General features: G+C 39.9%; 1 protein-coding gene across 2 annotated transcripts in view; it reads right to left on the minus strand.

Moving 5' to 3' along the window:
* The window catches only part of LOC104686021 (cohesin subunit SA-2-like), a 61,745-nt gene that overhangs the window by 11,458 nt on the left and 29,435 nt on the right, over positions 1–20,852 (minus strand). For both annotated transcript variants that reach the window (XM_010394172.3, XM_010394173.3), the window contains 13 exons: positions 15,242–15,349; positions 13,209–13,317; positions 12,250–12,367; positions 11,260–11,363; positions 10,728–10,820; positions 10,553–10,642; positions 9,356–9,559; positions 7,732–7,808; positions 6,652–6,739; positions 5,543–5,620; positions 3,734–3,826; positions 2,883–3,051; positions 201–346 (listed from right to left, as the gene is read on the minus strand). In XM_010394172.3, coding sequence (XP_010392474.1) covers positions 201–346; positions 2,883–3,051; positions 3,734–3,826; positions 5,543–5,620; positions 6,652–6,739; positions 7,732–7,808; positions 9,356–9,559; positions 10,553–10,642; positions 10,728–10,820; positions 11,260–11,363; positions 12,250–12,367; positions 13,209–13,317; positions 15,242–15,349 — 1,477 coding nt within the window. The remainder of the gene's footprint in view (positions 1–200; positions 347–2,882; positions 3,052–3,733; positions 3,827–5,542; positions 5,621–6,651; positions 6,740–7,731; positions 7,809–9,355; positions 9,560–10,552; positions 10,643–10,727; positions 10,821–11,259; positions 11,364–12,249; positions 12,368–13,208; positions 13,318–15,241; positions 15,350–20,852) is intronic.

Raw genomic sequence — 20,852 nt, forward strand, 5'->3', positions numbered from 1 at the left:
AGCTTTGTCTGCAGTGAGGTACCTTTGTGGAACCAAGAGAGGAGATCTGCCCCACTCCTGCTTGATTTTATAGCCCTTTTGTGATTATACCAGGATTCGGAGCCATAACACTATTAACACCGTATCTTTCACAAACATTGGAGACACTTTCAAAAACTAAAATGCACTGATAGGAAAAACAACCTTATCTAAAACATTACCTTCACATAATGCTTATAGATCTCAGCTGCTGCAGTCATCTCTACCACATTATACACTATTAACTTGCAATATGCTGCAAGAAGACTCCGCTTTTTGTGCAAGTCATCAAGTTTGCAACTTTCATCCTTTTCCTCTTCTGTCAGATCTAGGGAAACAAAAGCATTGAAGCTTTGTTCTATTACTTTATTCAAGGTATCCCAATTCAAATGACCAACTTTCACCTAAATAGCATAGACTCAGCTGTTCAGTAACAGATGCCAGCACTCATCCCTGTGTATATCAGAAAACACAGGTTTGTTCCCATTTCAAAGCTGCAGTTGGTAACACAGTGAAAACAGTCTTCTACTCTGATCTTCACAGGGCTTTGGCATTTCTACTAGTCAGAATCTCCTAGTACAACACTGCTCACAGCTACAGAACTGAACCAGCATGTAGAATAAAAGGCACAAACACACCAAATGGAATGGATCAGAAAAATTGCAACCACTTTTTTTTTCCTAGAATAAAACATGCTAGAAAAGTAGCACCTAACTCATCAGAAACCCTACAAAAGTTGTCACACACAGTCAGCAAGAGTTCCAATGAAAGTCTCCAAGTGCTTATCAGTAAGAGTGAAAGGAAAAAAAGTCATTTAACAGCATTAAGAACATATTAAGCGTCTGGAACATGAGTTAATTACTTGCTGGAATACTCATGGGAAACAGATACTCTTAAGAGTATTCCAACAAGCAATGAAGGTGCTTGAGGAGAGCTTCTTTGCAGCAGGACAGCCAAGACACACTCTTTCCTGCTGCATATGAAAGTTATCAGCTACCAAAAGACTTCAGTCTCTGACCTATAATTTTGATGTGGACTGTTTCTGCTGCTAGAATGACTGTGGGCCTCGAAACAAACATAAGGCAAATGACTGATCAAAAGTATCTGAAAATTAAGAGTTTAAACTGGAATGAAACAGCTGCCAGCTGTGCACATGGACAGCACACATATACCATCACAAAATCACTTGTTCAGGAAGGAATCTGCAATGGCAGGGATCCTTTGTGGGGAGAACTGAGAAACTGAAGGCATCATAGAAAAAAAGGTTTGAAACAGTTCTCAGGCCATTTAACCCAAAGCGGGATCAATTTTATCCCTTTCAGATACACAACAAACATTTCAGATACCTAACATACACAGCCTGAAACATAACCCACTTCAGTAACTCCCACAACTAGGATACTACAACCTACTTGTGCAATCTTTTCTCCTGTATCTTTACTAATACAGATTCTCTTACTATCTCCCTCTTGCAATTTCAGCCCATCAGTGGTTCTTGCATATACACCATGATCCAGGGAAGTGTAGTGCCCAAAACTGAACATCTGAACAGCTGAAGGACAAGAGTTAGACAGAGAAATCTAGAACAATGCTTGTTTTGTCAAAGCATGACACTTGAACTTGGCCTCAGAACCACAGTGAACAATCTATTTTCAAAACACTCCCAAAAGAAACCAGCCTTCATAATTACAACCTCAATACAGCATCCAAATGTATTTGAAAAAAGGCAGGAGAGCAACAAATACTATTTCCCACTGGACTGAGAGCAGCCCTGAGGAAAAGGACTTGGGGGTGTTGGTTGATGAGAAGCTCAACATGACCCAGCAATGTGCACTCACAGCCCAGAAAGCCAACTGTGTCCTGAGCTGAATCAAAATCAGTGCAGCCAGCAGGGCAAGGTTGGTGATTCTGCCCTCCGACTCTGCTCTGGTGAGACCCCAGCTGGAGTGCTGTGCCCAGCTCTGGGGTCCTCAGCATAAGAAGGACGTAGACCTGCTGGAGCAAGTCCAGAGGAGGGTCATGAAGATGCTCAGAGAGCTGGAGCACCTTGCCTATGAAAACAGGTTGAGAGAGTTGAGGTTCTTCCACCTGGAGAAGGGCAGGTTCTGGGGAGACCCTGCAGCACCTTCCAGTACCAAAAAAGGGCAAACAAGAGAAGTGGAGAGGGACTTTTTACAGCAGCATGTAGTGATACAATGGGGAAAGGCTTTAAACTGACAGAGGAAAGATTTATTTCTTAGATATAAGGAAGAAATCCTTGACTGCGGTGGTGGTGAGGTACTGAAACAGGTGGCCCAGATAAGCTGTGGATGCCCCATTCCATGTTCAAGGCCAGGCTGGATGGAGGTTTGAGCAACCTGGTCTAGTGGGAGGTGTCCCTCTCCATGGCAGGGGGTTTTGGAATTAGATGATCATTAAGGTCCTTTCCAACCCAAACAAGTCTATAATTCTGTGAAACCTGCCCCACAGCCCCAAAATCAAAATCCACTGGTCCTTTACTCTGATGGCTTAGAAAGGTCCATGCACTGACAGAGCCACACTGCAATACTGCAAGGCCTTCCTCTAACACCATCATCTGGACCATGAAAGTCAATCTACCAAATACTTTCACTCACTCAGCCCTGCTTTAGTTCAGCCCTTTTCATCCTACAAGTAAACTGGCATTTGTATTCTGTGGTTAGTCAGTACAGATCAAAGAATTACAGATTTTTTTGTTTGTAAAAGAGCCCAACCAGAAAAAAACCAAAGCAGCTCACAAAACAACAACAAAAGCAAGACCAGCCCTTTTTCCTGATACATTCACTGCAGATGACAAATGATAGCAAAAATGGTAGATTGTTTCTCCAGTGATGAAGATGTCTAACCTTTTTTTTCATCTTCTTCATCCATGAAAACATGTTCCTGGATAAATGAAAGCAGTTTTTCCTGAAGTGGTGTGTTAGGAAGATAACCTAGAAGTCCAACTGCTTCTTGATTATTATTTGAATCCAGGTGACTCAAAATCAGCAACCAGTCACAGAGTATCATGAAGGCCTGTATCAAGCAAACAAAGCCAAAGAAGGATTTAGAGACCATGTTACTTTTCCTGCCAATTCCACTCTGTATTTCCATCAATCACAATCAAGTTTCCATCCCACTTCTTCCTTGCAAACTAAAGATTTCTCTTTGCCTCAGCTGTGGTGAAATGCCCCAGCTAAATCCTTAAAAAACTTGTATATTAGGATGCAGAGTACACAAGTATCATGTATGAATACCACCTAAAGGTTTTCAAAGTTCCGTGGGCAAGAAGAAGAGCTCTATTACGTTGAAATATCCCTCTTTTAACATGAACCACTGGACAATTTCTCCATTTTTTTAAGTAATATTCATAGCAAGACATTATTGAAGCAATGATAGCAACCAGCACACTGATAGGTCTAATCAGAAAACGCAATGATTTTCATTCAGATTCAGGCTTTGATTCTGCAGATGGACTCATGCAGACAGAAATCCATGCTTGACTGAAGCACTAACTTGTAGCATTTTAACTAACATAACTTTAATTTTTATTTTAAATAAACAGTTGAAGACTGGGGTTTTTATGTGTTATTTCTTTGCTAAGAGACAAAAACATAGCAAAAATTTAATAGAAGGAAACACCAGTATGAAAAAAAAGGCAAGCATTTAAAAGGAGGTCTGAGCACAAATGATTGTTAAGTGATAGAGAAACACGAACCTTTTCTCTTACATCTTTTTCCTTATGCTGGAGGAAGCATGTACAAATCTGACTGAAACGTCTCAGCTCCCTTCTTAGTGGAAAAAGAGTCTCCTAAAAACGCATTTAGGAAAAATGAAAGGACCAATATGTTAGAGACTATGATTCAACAGAGAATTACAGAACAAACAACAGTAGCATCTTTCTTCCACTCATATTATTCATTTAAGATAGCACAGCTGATGACATGATGAAAGAAGCTGGCATTTCACAGAACAGCTTACTAGCTATGAACAACTGCATCTGTCACAGTTGCTGAGACCAGTGGAATTCAGCAAGTCACAAACTCTTTGTTTCTCCATCTGTAGGGAGGGCAGCACGTATTCTCCTATTCACTTAATCTTATCTGTATGAAGCAGTGATAACAATGGAAGTAGAGTCATAAAAACCTCTGCTCCATCCCACCTAATGTTCAATGTGCATTGCCTTCTGGAGTTGGTTTTCTCCCTTCTTCCCCTAATGACTACAGAGGGAAGGGAGTTTAACTTTGGCACTCATAAACTTAAGACACCACTCTTTGTTAAGATGAATTCAGCATGGGAGACTATTTGGTTTGCTCACAGCCACACAAAAGACTTTCTGATCCCCCACCAGGTCCCAGCCGCAGTGCACTGAGCTCTGAGCAGTCAGTGTAAGAGGAATGCCCTTACAAGAGCCAGATTTCATGCTATGCAACTCTCCATTAATAAGGAAGGAGATCCATCCCAGGACATGCTGAGGAGAACCAAGCGAGGGGCAATACATTGCTTTAACACTGCTAGGGAAGAGCAAGAGGGAAATAACAGAGCTGCTGTCCAGGAAATATTTTTTTTTGCTCTTGGAACTTCTCTATCTGCCAACATCCAGATTTGGCCCTGCAGAGTGGGCCATCACATCTACTTCCAATCAAAATCTGCTCCCATATGAAAGGCCAAATTAAAAAATGTGCTGCCCCATTACCAGTCGAGCTAACCGTGTCTGGAGTGCAAGGCAGAACACATTAGAGCAGTGAGAGATGTGGACATCCACGCAGGAATGGAATGGGACGGGAATAGACAGTGAATCAGTGGCCAAATGGGTAACCTCCCAGCTAGCATTTCTCACACAAATGTCCATGTCAGCGCCCTGTCCTGTATGCACAGGAGCACCAGGGAAGGGGACAGAATGACAGAAACAGCAGCACTCAGTGAAGTCAGAAATCACCATGAAGAGGAGCCGCACAAGTACACATTCACACGTGAAACAAAACATAAAAGAGTTTTCCCCTCTGGTGTCTTGAACTAGACTTTCTTCTGAAACACCTGCTAGAGCTTGGTACTTTATAAATTACAAAAGAAAATAGTCAACCAATAAGAAAATTTTCCACTTTCCTCGACCTTTCTGACAGAAATATGTAGGTAAATCAAGAAAATAAAAAAAGAAACAAAGCTACAGAATGTCCTGGAGTTTTCATTGAATATTCTTTGTAGCTTAAAACAAGAAAACAACAAACTCTTTGGCAGTGAGACAAGTTCCTTATCTCCATCAAGCCCCAGGAATTTGATGCACATGTTCTGCAGTAAAAATAGCGGTGAACCATTGTTCCCGCAGACTGGAAAAGCACACACACTTTAAAAGAAAAAACAAAAAAAGAGGAGACGAGAGAGAGAAAATGCCTCAATTCAATTTTGTTTCCTCAAGAAAACTGACAAACTATCTTCTTATAAGCTTGTTTTTTCAAAAAATCTCAGAACAGGAAAATCAACTTCTGTAAGCACAACTCCAGGTTTCAAAATTACATCAATGGCCAACCTTGGGAGAATTTTCCGAAACGGCAGCTAGTTGCCACAGGAGAGAAAAATACGTGCACTGGAGAGCTGGCAGGATAATCTGCAAATAAAAACACATGTCCTTTATTTACATGAAAGGTTCAGCAGCAAAAAGTTTAGGACTAAGCAAAGCATTCAAGCCTGACATTCTGCATGCTGCTTGTATGAACATTTCCCAGTTGTATTTAGATCTTTAAAATAAATTTAATAGGTTTACATACAAGCAAGCATTGCCCCCTGAGATACTTACCTACTAAGGTGCTGCTTCTGCAGAACTTCTCTGACATCTTGATGAGATCAAGGGAAAGCAACCCACATACCAAAAAGTGTGTTCCCAGAGGCTCACTTTAGCTTAGCTCCTCGGGATTCCTTTGCAGCCTTTGATGAAAGGCAGACTCCTCCAGAAGCCAGTTCAGAGCAGAAGCCAAACCTTGGTGCTCCAATGCTCCATCTAAAGGAATCCACCTCTACCCACCAGCTGCAGGCTCTCTCTACTCAACTAAATTTCACCCGTTCCCAAAAAACCCCCCAAGTTCTCTCCTGCAAACAGGGACTGGTTAACATTCATAATTGCTAAAGTATTTCACCTTGCAATCCTAGAATACACAACTCCATCTTGGCACAAACAGTGTTTGAGTTGAGGCAACCAGATAACCAAAAGGCTGCAGTTGAGACAACTGGTAATTATAAATCACTGCAACAAGAGTCATCATGTAAGCAACAGGTCCAAAGTATTCCAATTTCTGGCTACATGCAATCTAAAAGGGGTTCCTCACAGTCCCAACAATTTCATATGTACTGAAAGTGAGACTGTGCAGTCACTGGAAATACTGAACATGACAAAGGATCAATCCAGATGTCAGATGATTACCACAGTTCTGAAAAATCTCCAAAATTAATTAATATAAAGGCATAAATTTACAGATTCCAATAACGTTATACCAAAGACAGCCTCAGTTTCCCAGATTGAGAAATGGACACAGTATCTTCTTGTCTCAGAGGACATTGATATATAAGATTACTTAATACTTCACATTTCTTTGTGCTTTCATCAAGAAAAACATCTTTCAATGTTAAATACTAACTACTCACCAGAACAGGCAAACTGCCATGCTCCATTTCAAACACCAGGAACCTTAAAGTCTTGTCATACAGATTCCACTTGGTGAGATCATGGGCACTGCAGGTGAAAAAGAAATAATAATGATACACTAAGCAAGAAATTAAGACTCACCTGATCAAACAGGTTAAATGTATCCTATTTTTGCCTTCATATGATGTACAGCAATAACATTAAACAACTAAATATTAATTATAAGGGGGAAAAAAGTAAGTTTTCATCATCTAACAGTGCAACCTTTAGACCACAGCTTTACAGTCTGCATTCCTACCACAAAACTGCAGTGTTATGAGGAGAGGAAAAAGAAGCTTGAGTTCTGCATCTTTTGCTATACTTTACACATACTCTGTAAGTGCCCAAAAAGGTCTAAGGAACAATTTCCTCAGCTCACTCCATATGACTGTTTCTAATAGTCTTGAGTATTCTTAACTCAACATTAGACTTCTCTTTGCAAAACCAAAGTAGCCCCAGTGCACTTGACTGTTGGGCACATGTTGCAATAATCCCCACTGTAACACTTGACAGGTAAAAGTACATTGAGAAGAAGGCCCAATTCCCCTAACCTCTGTACTATCTTGCATGACAATTTACCAATCTCTGGAGAATCAGGGTTTTGAGAAATCATCTTTTAACAAAAGAAGATCAGATAAACTAAAGTAAAAGCAGACTACATCCGCTGCAAAGAATGATTGCATTCACTATACCCTCTTCAGACTGACCACCAGTGTTGTCAGTAAGGCTGTGGAAAAACATCCAGCTAGGACAGAGGCTCCACAGAGGGGATCTCTGTGTCCACTCTGACATCTCAATTCTGTAGCATACACTTCTCAGCCACATTAGGGCTGATACTCAGTAATGAGTCCAAAAATAATTCCATATCCAAGCGTACAGTTCTATTAAGAAGAAACTAAACCTTGCAGCACCTCTCATAGGTATCACTTTCATTCTCTTGTGAAAACCCCATTAAACCCAACAAGCAAGTCTCACTTTCCATGTGTACGGTTGACACTTTAAGTATATGGGAACATAAATTGTGTAAATAAACATCTCACTTATGAAAAGCTGCTATTCTTCTCAAAGTAGAATGCATCCGGGATATTTCTCCTGCATCCGTACAAAATCCTCCTTCCTAAATCACGGAAGTTTGGGAAAGAGAAAGGAATTAGCCAGTGTGGGCCAAGGCAACTACTGTGTTCTCTTCCCAACCAACCCACAAGACTGGATCAGTCTCCTCCAGCCCTCCCCAGTACCTTCACTTTTAACCGTATCTTAACTCATGTCTTACTCTACAGTAAAAAGAAAACAATACAACTGCAGAGAAATTTTGTATAATCCCTGTCATTAACAAACCAGTGGCAGCCTCCCTAGACTGCAACATTGCTAACACAGAGTAAATAGCAATTAGTCTAACATGGTTCTTCACACAGTTGTTAAGGATCTCTGGAAAGCTAAGTGCTCACATGGTGCTGACCTTCCTTGCTTCCAGCTGCCAGATCACATTCAAAGACAGCTAAAAATATATTAAATACTTTCCCATAGATGCAATTGCTGTAGTTTCCACAAGTATACTATGTGATTCTGGGGGACGAAATATACAACCAGGAATTAGAAGGGAGGAGTTCCAGGAGGAAAATCTCTTTATTTAGATATAGATCACACTACGGAGGAGTCAAAGAATCCCTGGTCTTGCACTTATCTTGTTTCTCATAAGTACACATTCTCCCACATTGACATAGATCTCTATTTAAGACCAATAAAATTAATCCAATCTGAGGTTAGGGGATTTTTTGGCTTGACACATTTTGCAATATCCCTGTGTCCAATATAAACCTGCCAGTGTTAACTCTCATACCATGGCATGACACCTGTTCCTGACGGCACAGTTGATCAGATCAGCTGCAGGCTTCTGTTGTTCAGCTCAGCCAGCAAGCTATTCATATCCCCACCAGCTGTTTCTGCTTTTTAGACCTAATGAAAAGCTCTGAGGGACTGCAGTCCTCTTTCAAGGGGAAAGTCATTATTTCAAAGACCCTCAAAGCTATACAATCTGCATTACAGACTGCTGTTTGCTATTTTTTTTCCCTACACCCAAAGTGACAGCACAAAGGGCATCCTGTGCAGTCAAATATGGAGAACTACAGAACTGCACCTTTTTGGGAAGAGCCTCATCACCTACAGATCAACAGCACTTACTAGCTGATCTCACACATAGTATCTTTGGCCCAGTACTGGAGTAACTACAAAGCAACTACAGAGCTTAGGTCCAGAATATCTGGTGTAGGACTTTGTTCCTCACAAGTACACATTCTCCCACACTGACACAGATCAACAAAATAATTCTAATCTGAGGTTAGGGGACCTTTTGGCTTGACACATTTTACAACATCAGCTTCCAATAAAACCCTCCCAGAAGACATACAATGCCCTCTTGGTGGTGTGGACTACCTTGTTTATTATTTTCCCCACTCTGTTCCTGCCAAATATACTGCCAAAATACATCTGTTTCATTAAAATGTGAAGAACCATTCTTCTCAGAGGTGCAAACCCATCTTTTAGAGTTCTGCCTCCTTCAAGATGAAACAGGAGGCAAAGAATAGTTCCATATGCCCCTTAATTTTGTCTTCTTTTTTTTTCCTAGAGAAACAGTCTGCTTACCCCTCAATGAGTCACACTCACCTTTTGCCAGAAGCAATCTAGTAGCTGGTTAAGCTGATCCATTAACTCATCTATCATTTGAGTTCGAGCACAATCCACCTGGCTATAGATGGCAATTTCTTCACTGCAGAGGATATAATAAGTCCTGGAGGAAGCCTCGAGGACAGACATGTCGGAGTGTTTGGCCACAATGTCTTTAATCTCTCTCAGCAAAGCATCCAAATGCTGCAGGTGATAAAAGGGGTATTATAGGTAAATTGTACAAAAATCCTCTTATGCTTTAAATCATTTTACTAGGCCCATATATCCTTATAGGTCATATAAACAAGATGAAACAAAAACCAGTCTGAGGAGGAGAGGGGTAGGATTAGAGGACACAACTTTTTTTTCTGTGTTTGTAGCTTTTTCATTATTATGTCTCTGGATCTTCCTAAAGAATGAAGCAACTGCTTTAAGTTCTACTTTAGCAATACATGTTTAGCACTACACAGGGAATATAAGATGCCTTCCCAAAGGATAGGTGTGTCTCCAAACAATGGAAGCTGTTTCCCTCAGCAATGGAGAATGGAGAATGTTTTGGACCACATCAGCGACTGGGTCTTCGCTCTTATTGGGAGAGGTAACTTGTGCCATTCTGATGACTCGCTCTCTTCCAGTTCAAGTTTTGGGCTGGAATTAACCTCAGAGTGTGTGTCTAACACTAGCTCCCTGTAAACATCCCTGCTTAAGAATACATTAAGCTATTTCGAGGATTTCATCTATCCGTTTCTGACCATCCCTTTCCCATCAGCAGATATACTATCTCCATTCTTATCTTTCAGTTACTGTCATTCCCCAGCAGCTGGGAGTCAGCCTTCACGGAGAATGAAACCTTTTCTGTAGTAAACTCCTGGGAGACACCAACTTAGACACATGGTATAACCCACCCTCCCTCCAGCCAGGAATGAAAAAATCCAGGGCTGGGTCTACCAGACAAAACCACAAATCGTTACCCACCAAAGCCAGACACAGCATATCAGAACTGACAAGCACTAAGGCTTTTCTTTGCAGCTCCAAATCAAAAAGTAAAGCCTGAATAAGACCACTTTCCTTAAGGTATGAGACCATTTCATTGTATTTCAACAATTTCCCACTTGTTCCAAATCCCATTAAACTCCCTACACTGTCACAAAAACTTAGTACATTCCACATGAACCAATTACCCCAATTTCTATTCACCTTCTCTAGATGTCCCGTACTGTAAACATCTAAATCATAATACTGAGGAATCTGCAGAAGATTTGCCACTTTTTGTGCATCTGTTGAATACTGCAGAGAAAAAACAGGATATGAGTACATTGCAGGAATTTTAATGAAATATTTAACATGCACTCACAGAGCAGCTGTTAGTTACCTTTGCCAAGAGCTGAGGAAGCACCATAATAAAGTGTTCAGTAATTTTGGTACAATCTTCCAATTGTATTTTCTTCTCTTTCACTGACAAAATCTGCAGATAAAGCATTTGGTTTCAATTATAAAATCTCTGAGATGAGTGGAATTTTACATGTAATCCAAGCTTAACTCCCATTGCATTGTCTCAAGCATATCAAGCTAAGATAGAGATACTTTTCAATGAAGAAAACTAGATGCTTTTTTTTTTGTTAACCTTAAATTAGATGCAATTTTCTGAACAGCTGTATGTCATGGATAAAATGCTCATCATTTGTCAATAACATGCTTCAAGTGGCTCTTCTCTAATGCTCATCTCCTGCAACACCCACTTCTAATAAGACCTAGTGGTGAAAAGACACTGCAGCATTTCAGAAAAAAAAGCTATTTTATTTCCTAAGATACACCTGCAAACTAGGAACAAGCTATTCTGGCAAAGTACATAAGGCAAAGATAATGTGATGACAGGACAATAAATAAGACTAATATGCACTGACTTTTTTGGCTGCACCTCTGCCCACTGGAGGATGACCTTCAGCTGCTTCTCTGACTGTTGCGAGGATGATTTCGATGAGAGCACTTTCCTGGGCATCGCTCAGTGCTGGAAGAAAACCACCCTCAGCATCACACAAAAGAAAAGTGAAAATGCAGCAACAACTGATGTAAAGCCTACTCATTTACCTGAGCAACTGTGGAAGGACAGTAAAGAAAGGGAGAAGCAGTGTTGCTACATAAACAGCTGGAGAGTGCTTGACTTCATTTGAAGAAAGTTATTTTCTACATTTACTGAGTACCATTAATCCCTTAATGGCTAAACTTCTTTGGGCAGTTGGGCTCACAAAAACACAGGAAGTTTTAATGAGGTCTCCTACTGACTAGTGTCTCATTTAGGACAAACCTTCTTCTTTGAGTAGCAAAATGTTCTAACTCACTGGGTCTACAAATTGGTTTTAATCACACAACCAACTCCAGCTCTACTACAGCAACTATTCATAGAATCATATAATGGTTTGGGTTGGAAGGGACTTTAAAGATTTATTTAAGTTCACTTCAAAATAATTCTACCACAAAAAATCCTCTAGTGTTAGATGTCATTGAACTCAATACATTACTCGTTTTCTTTTGAGGCAGGAACAAAAGCCTGACAATAACTGCATTTCGACCTATTAAAACTCTTAGATTTTTAAGTTTTTGAGAAACAAAGAAAGTGAACACTACATAAGCATTACGGCTTAATTATACAAGTATTCTTGCAAAGTTTCTGAACTAACATTACAGAAATACAGAATACTGAATAAAACATGTATGTTGATATAAATATTACATTAGCAGTGCATTGAGTTGCATCTGCTTTGTGACACTTGGGGACCACAATTTGGGACCAAATGGTATTGCAATATGAAATTATCCTAAACTAGCTAAGGCAAGGTTCAAAAAATACTAAGGGGAGACTCATTCAGACAAAACTAAGTTCTTTGCTTACCCACCTTCTCCATCTTCTTCAGCATTTTTTAGTAGAAGAGTAGTCATGCACTCCCAATCTTTCAGGAATTTGCCTGCCCAATCCCACAAGCTGTCTATTAGGTATGCAACATGTTTGTGTAGCTAGGGATTAAAAACACAAGCTTATAGAAGCAAGCACATCACTAAAAGAAATACAGCTTCGTAAGTTCCTCTCCCTTTGTCCAATGATAAAGCTCTGCCATTCACACATATATTCACATGCAGTAGTCCAACATATTTAGTTCGAGGCCAATCAACATTTAAACACCATGTCTTCAACCTGATACAAAGCAGGAAAGTGGGGTGAAAAAGGATGAAAAGCAGGCAAAAAATACTTTATTTTCTTTTTAATACAAATTGTAATTTAAATTTAATTTAAATAATCTCTGAAACTAGCTTCTGTATTGCTTTATATTGCTGTCTGGAACAGCAAAAAATCCAGTCACAGGACTAGAAACAAGTTTCCTATCCAGTTCTTTGCAGAAAGATTCAAAACTTCTGTGTCTGAGACACTTTGGCCAGAGAGAGGTCTGCACCACTGCAAAAGCTAAGCATGAACTGTTTATCAGCACTTCAGCTGATAAAACTCTCAATAAAACTACAGGTTTGGGTCAGCATGGAGTCATGGTACAGCAACCCACACCTGCCGGCAGAAAGACATGGACACATTCCAAAAAAACCTCACTTGGTGGCATTAGACTTTCAGCTTACTTCCAGAAACTGCCTCAGCACTGATTCTCTGCATTAGCACACTTGCAAATTAGTTTTAATAGAACAGAACAGAAATGGATTCATTAAAAACTTAACCTAGAGAGTAAAAACATTTCAAACACCAAACATTTCAGAGCTCACCAACAGAAATTGCTTTCAAAAGAAAGAAAATAATTGATTTAACATGCGGCACTGGATTTAAGAGGCTTACTAGAGGGGCTATTCTCCTCACCTCACTCTCCAGGAAAAAGTGTATTAATCTTTTCAATTGGTCAGTACTCGCCCCAAACTTTCCTCCTCCTTTGGGCTGAACTTCTTTATCTCCCTCATGACTAAGCAGCCTGCCAACAGAAAAGGAAGTCAGTCCAGTTCTGCCACATTCTCCTCATTTACCAATGAAACAGTAATTCTGTCAAGATCACAAGGACTGTATTTCTCTTAAGTGTCTACTTATTTACCCCAAATGTCATTTGACTTTTTCAGCAGATGAAAGGAAAAAAGATTAGATTGTTCTGCATTATGAGAGATATGCTGTCCCTGTGGATGCAGAGACTATTTCTGACAGTTTCACAGGTACCCTCCCAGCTTTCTGGGTAATGGATGCAGATTCCACAGAACTGACCACAGAAGGAGGCCAGCATTTGCTCATGCTTGAAAAGGGGCTTGCTCTAGGCCAAATTTAAACCTTAACACAACAGAGATATTACGACACAGCCACTGTTCACATCACAGTACATCTTGGAACTGCAGCTTCTTAAGGAAAGCACAGTATCTTGTAATTGTACGAGGAAATTAACGTCACAAATACAGTGGAAAAGCTGCTGTTCCTCTTCTATCTGAAGTATGAAGCACAGTATGACATTTCCATTTCCCCCCTTATCCAAAATGACTGTGACTACTGCCCACAAAGAGTACTAATCCCAAGATAAATACAGGAAGGCCATCCCCGCAGACTAATATACTGCCCAAACAGCTTGGATTTAAGAGCTGGACCACACTACTAAATGTCAGCAAAAATGTCAGCTTGTGCATTCAGGAAGTGCTTCTGCTAGTATAATTTATGCCAGCTAAGTAACCTAAGTTAAAACGTGCAGACATAGAGGAGATTTTGTGCAAACCAAGAAGAAGGGGCAGCAGGGCTGGAAAGCATAAGCATTAATACTAAAACTTATCAGTATGACTGGGGAAAGGAGGGTGTCACTAACATGTCTTTCACACGAGAATGAACATTCTATACTGGTAGAAGTGCTGGAGAGAAGCACTGGGCAAACAAGAACAAGGATGAGATTTACAGCATCAAGGTGTCCACAGTGCACTGGCAAGCTGGGTAGAAAAAGTAAAGTTATCAGGGCAATCACTTTGATAGCAAAAAGCAGCAGAGTTCTGAGAGGAAAAACATGTAATTTATGAGTGCATATTAGGACCAACACAAAACACTAAGTCTAGCAGATGTGATAGCAGACTCATCAAAACAGAAGCTTCTCTTCATTTGTCTTTCTGTTGGACTTGGCTCCACAAATTCCAGAATGCCAACATTTCAGTTAGACAGGAAAAGACAACTAGGAGGAGATTCTGTATGTGTGGAAACACAATCATTACTTCTGAATCTTCCCCCAAAAAATCCTTGCCTAAATACTTTTATTTTCATTCCTTTTTGTAAGTCAAGATTATTTCTTTCTCAGTAGAGAAAGAATATTTGTCTCTTCCCTTTTTAGCATGACAACTCCATTCAACTTCATGCAACCATTGTTATAAGAAGCCCATTTTTAAGAGTTACTCCTGGGGAAGATAAACCCTGTTTAACCTGACAGGAAACTGGGAGGGCTTTCTAATCTGCTGCATCTCCCATTATTTAAAGCCTTTACAATGTATAAGGCAACTTCCAAAGGGAGAAGAGGAGGCCATTTTTGTGATTAATCACCAAACTATGAAAATCCAGCAGATACCAGGTGACAGATTAGCTTGTAAGAAGCAAAGCAATAGGACAAGAAAGTAGAATGAAAGAGAGCCTGTTCTCAATATAGCATGGCACTTGTGGATCAGTCAGTAGTTTCATACCCTCTGCGTTAGTCTTCCAACTTTTCTCATGCCTATTGTTTTCAGGCTGTGCAGGAAAAGACGCAATTACCTCCAGACAGCACTTCTCGTCTGATTCACCAGAAGAAACACACTTTCAGAGGAAAAAGTAATGCTTAATGTCCCCCTTAAATAAATCCACCTTCATTCCAAAACAAATGAGAATATGCAAGAAGTAGGCAGGGATACCTTTTATAAAGGAATTCCCCAGCTGCTACTGCAAGCGGACGGTGTGTGGTATAAACAAACTGGTGCAACATTTCACAGTCCTCAGCTGATAATACATCCTCACAGTTCCTAGGCAAAAAATAACAACGGAAGTTAAAGACCAGGTTTATCTGCAAAGAACAGTATGAATGCTATGTCCAGCTTTCACTAGGCTTGATTCTCCATAACCATGCTACTTGTTTACACAGCTATGTGTAAATTTTTGTAGGGCATTTCTAAAAATGCTCTCAAACAAAATTGGCAGTGTTCTTTTACTCACTGTGTAGAGAAACAGTCTGTGCAAGCCATGGTAAATCAGGCCCACTGCATAGACATGAACATTAATTTAAAGTATAATTACGGTTGATTAGTGATCACGGTAAAAAGGGCAAGAGTAATAAAACAGGAAAATCATGCCTCTACTTCATGCTTAGATGTTCACCATAGAAGATAATAAACAATAAAAAACCTTCATTTTGTAGTACAAATTATTTTTAAGTTATTTATTCCAGTATTTTAAAACCCATATTCTATTACACTAGACTTGTACAGAGTCCCACATAAAAAGAAATCGAAACACATTCTTGATGGCACACCTATGGCTGGGACCTCTCTGCACAAGCACATTCAAAGTCATGACTTTTTTCATTCAGCTACACATCTTGAGAATACCATATGCCAACTAGTAACCTAGAACACTCTCTCTGAGAGGTAGAAATGGTATCCATATCAAACTTTTACAAAGAGAAACTGAAGCATCAAGGTTGAATAACCCAAAGAAGAGATACCAGAGCAGGGAAGTCCAAAGCAAGCATTACAGTTTCCAAATACCTGCTTCTTGCTGCCACAACAATGTCACTAGGCTAGGCTACTTCAGAGAATGAAATAGCAACATATGAGATCCTTACACTTACTACACCCAGGTGAGAGGAAAGGTTTTTTATTTATCACTGCATTCAATCCTTGAGGAGTAACATTTTAAAACCATCTACGAATGTGGTCCAATACCCTCTCTACAACTGAGGAGTCATGCTATTCTCTTGCTAAGAGCGATGTCTAAAAAAAATCAGCAGTCCTTCCTATGCTTGCCCATTTGTCTCCAGCCCATCACATCCTTTAGCATCCTCACAAGTCAGAAAGCCCCAAAATATCCTCCAACCTGACTGAAAAAGAAGTGAGCTCACATTAGGTGAGAGTATCACTGGAGCATCCATTAAAAAGGCCTTTAAATGAGAGTGCTAATGGTATGTCTCCAAAAGTGATGACTCGGTCTCACAGGATAATGTGAAATAAAAGCTGCCTTACATACTTAAGGCAGGTTTTGGCAGACTGTTTAAACATGCAATTACCTTGAGCACACATTTGCAGTAATAGGCCATACAGGAAGTTGTCTGATAATACACATTAAGAAATCAGCATAAAGGAAAATATTTATGTCATTCATTCAACCATCTACAGAACTGGGAAAGTAGCGTAAAAATGTGTTTATCGATGTTCAACAGTAAAAAAATGAAAGAAGTAAAATGGTGCACTAGAGCATATGAATAAGCAGTGGTGTGTCCTGTAAAGCCATAAATGATCAAATTTATTAAACTTCTACAAGCTTGACAATTGAGAGTAGAACAAAGAATGACAGAAAAGAGCACTTACAGGAATAAAAAGACATGATATAACAAGTATTAAAAGACTATGGGGAATTTACACAAATAAACTAGCAGTCTGACAAGGTTTCTTTCATTCTTTTTAATGTTAATCTATTATTCAGTTCTTTTAAAGCACTGGTTTCCATGAAGATGTCTTTGTCATTTTCTCTATATATATATTTTTTTTCCAAAACACTGTTTTTTTCAAAACCAAGTGGACAGCTTGGAATATAAGAAATTTCTACACAAACATACAGTGATCTAGACTGAACCACTACAGAATCACAGAGCACTGAGGATGGTCAGCACCTCTGCAGATCATCTGATCCAACCCCCTGCTCACAAGAGGATCAGCTACAGCAGGTTGATGAAGGTTGTGTCCAATCTATGAAGTCAAAGACTCTACAACATCTCTGGCAATATGTTCCAGCACTGGATCACTCCCACAGTGAAAAACTTTTTTCTTATGCTTAAATGGAATTTCCTGCATGAACACGCCGGTCAAACATACACATTTTTTTACATTTAAATTTTTTCTTCTTTGTATTTCAGGTTTTCTCTCTTTAGCATATTTATAGAAATTATGAATGCAATACCTAAATGTTTCTATTTTAAAAGAGCTCCTTGACTAAATTGTTCAGATAGCTTGAAGGGCTCAGCAACATCTGTCTCTCTGGATAGAAATTAAGGACTCTTCCTTTCCAGTACTAATGAAACTGCCTTTCCATAGGTATTTTCTATCCTTAGGAAAAAAACTGGGGATCCTGGTGGACACCAAGTTGAACACGAGCCACCAATGCTGAAAAGAAGGTGAATGGTATCTCAGTCTGCATTAAGTGTTACCAGCAGGTTCGAGGAGTTGATCCTTCCTCTCTACACAGCACTGGTGAAGCCACACCTGGAGTGCTGGGTCCAGGGCTGGGCTCCCCAGGACAAGAGACATACTGGGGAGAGGCCAAGGAAGGGTCACAAAGATGATCTGGGGATCATCTCTCCTGGGACTGGAGCATCTCTCCTTTGAGGAAAGGTCAAGGGAGCTGGGATTGTTCAGCCTGGAAGAAAGAAGGTTCAGGGGGCTTTTAGCAAAGCTGGTGGAGGGAGTAAGAAGACAGAGACAGGCTCTGCTCAGTGGTGCCCAGGACCAGAAGCAACAGGCACAAACTGAAACACAGGAGGCTCCTCCTGAACATCAGGAAACATGTTTTTCCTGTGAGGGTGAGAGAGGACTGGCACAGGCTGCTCAGGGAGGTTGTGGAGTCTCCACTGCTGGAGATACTCAAAAGCCATTTGGGTGCAGTCCTGGGCAACGTGCTCTATGTGGCCCTTCTTGAGTAGGGGGTTGGACCAGACAACTCTTCTAACTTCAGCAATTCTGTGATTTCCAAAATCCCAACCTCCCTGTTTTTAACTGTCTTCTTGGAGCCTGGGAATTTGCCAGCTACATTAATCTAGTGCAGTGTTATTTCCTGCCTCCTCAAGACATACAAGGTCAGATGCAACAGCTCCAGCTGCAAATGAAGCACCCCCAAACAGCAGAGAAGCAAAGGAAGGGAGAAGAATCTATTTTCTTTGCAGCACAAGCTGACAGACACTCCTGACACCACCTGAGCACCTGATCTTTCAGGTTTTTTTCTTTCTTGAGTGGGAGGGAATACCTGTGTGTACTACTACTACTATTACTGTTCAAACACTACTCTCTGAGCCACAATGAGGTTTATATTCATAACTCCCACTGAAATGAGTGCTCAGGCATTTTACCTACCTCTGCAAGCAGCAGCACTTGACTACACCTGCTACAACCAGCACTAACACTACCACAGAAAACAGGTGCCTTTCTTTCTTACATACATAAGCCAATCATCAACCACACAAAGAATAATTCAAATACAGCAATAATACTGCTGCAAATTCACAGCCCTCAGAATGCCAAGCAACAGATAAAGGTTAAGCCAGAAGTGCCTGCAAGTGTTTAGGTGCCTAAAAATAAACAGGCATGGTCTTCCACATACCAATCTCATGACATACCATTTTCTCTGCACTTCAGTGTGAACATATCACAAAGAAGAAACTGGGACATTCTAGAGGGAGATCACAGACCCATTTTGTTCTGCATATGGCACCAGTTGAAAGATTTCATATCTTGCTTTTTGTTTCATTTTGTTGCAAGCAAGAGGCATGACTGCTGGAGTTGCTTGACTTGGTCTGTGCTGCTACTCATACCAGGGATATCCATCAAAATCACAAGAGTAAAATAAAAACACACCTGATGCACTTTACAGGGTATTATGCTAGTCTTCGTTTTTAGTGGCTGTGCATGGTAAGATCTGGTACACATTATAGTGATTGACAATCCAAGGTATAGCATCTCAGTCAAAAAAGAATCTGTTCACGTTGCATTTAAAATTGTCAAGTTAAACATCCAAATCTGCAGATGCATTGTACAAGCAGTATTTGTACACTGAGCACTATCAACCAAAAAAACATATGTTGAAAGTATTCCAATGTCTGCAATAAAAATTTTAAGTACAGAAATCATGTCCTACTAATCTGTTCTGTAATCTCCAGATTACAGCTCCCCAGCTCTCATTTGCAGGTATTTGAAGACAGACTTTGGTGATCAGCAAAATGACGACATGGTTGCCACTACAATGTAACAATAGTCCTTTCCCACGCACCTACAATAAGATTAGCATATACACTGTGATTATGCTGTGGCAGACTGATATGGTTTGTGTTTAAAACTCAGTGTAATTTCCAGTTACATTTAACTAATGTAAATCACAGTCATTTTCCCCTGTGCTATTTACATATTCAAGCTAATTGCAGATTTGTGCCCTTACCCACACCACTTGTAACCTTCCCTCATGCATCTACTGCAGTTACCCAATTACTTTTGCTGCTCTTTTCCATAATCCCTCTACTCTTTTAGGTAGTTAAGCACACAAAAATTAACAGAATTGTCTAGCAGTAGGCATGCTAAACTAATTTGCCTCCTAAAAGGCAATGTTTTCAGTAAGATACCTTGGTCTCTCATTGTCACTCATGTTTTCTCCCTCTTTATTTCCTTCCTAGTTCTATTCCCTGTCAGATCCTTTGCAACATTAATGCTAACAATTATGCATAATTCAGTACCATTAATAATTTCTATTATGCTAAGCCTCAAAGGCTCATTTCAGTTTCAGGATCACATCATGCTGTGCAAAAATAGAAAACTACTAGCCCAAAGACTGGCATTCAATTGAGACAACATGCAACAAACAAGAAGGAAAAAAAATCTCAGCTCACAGAGATACACAAGAACAAAATACAAATACGGATTTGAAAAAAACTAAGTCTATGCATAGCAAGAGAATTCTGAATCAGCACTGGGATTTTTTTTTTAATAATGTAATACATATAAGTAAATTGAAAAGATCAGTGTTTTCACTGTCTCTCTAGCTATCAAGAGAGAGAATGTAAAGTCAGTGGATATTCCACAGGACTGGAATGCAGTCACGGTTAAGAGATGCTCAAACCTGTTACTAACACACATGGAGCACAGCTCTGCTGCCACTGTAAAACATCACAAAAACGGTCAATTAGCTGCTATACTCACCCAAAAGACAACTCTGGAAGTCAGTAAAAGAAAGTTACTTACATAATATATTTTTCCCAAGAAAAACTATTGGAAGAAAAAAAACTACTCCTGGCCTTGCTTCTTGATGACTCACATCATGACACAACAAAATATTTATTCCAAGATTAGAGATATGTTCTGAAGGGCAGTACCTCACCAGTTAAGATTATATTACTTTTTTTAATAATTAATGATTCCAGATCAAATATAGGGAATTCAGATAGAGATTCTTGCCAGTAGCTTTAAAAATAGAAACTTGACCTGAAAGGTCTTTCACATCTCACTAAAAATGCAAGTTGGGGCGCTTGAATTCAGTTGCCAAATTTGCAGATGA

This window comes from Corvus cornix, chromosome 1, assembly GCF_000738735.6.
Source record: "Corvus cornix cornix isolate S_Up_H32 chromosome 1, ASM73873v5, whole genome shotgun sequence".
Classification (NCBI taxonomy): Eukaryota; Metazoa; Chordata; class Aves; order Passeriformes; family Corvidae; genus Corvus; species Corvus cornix.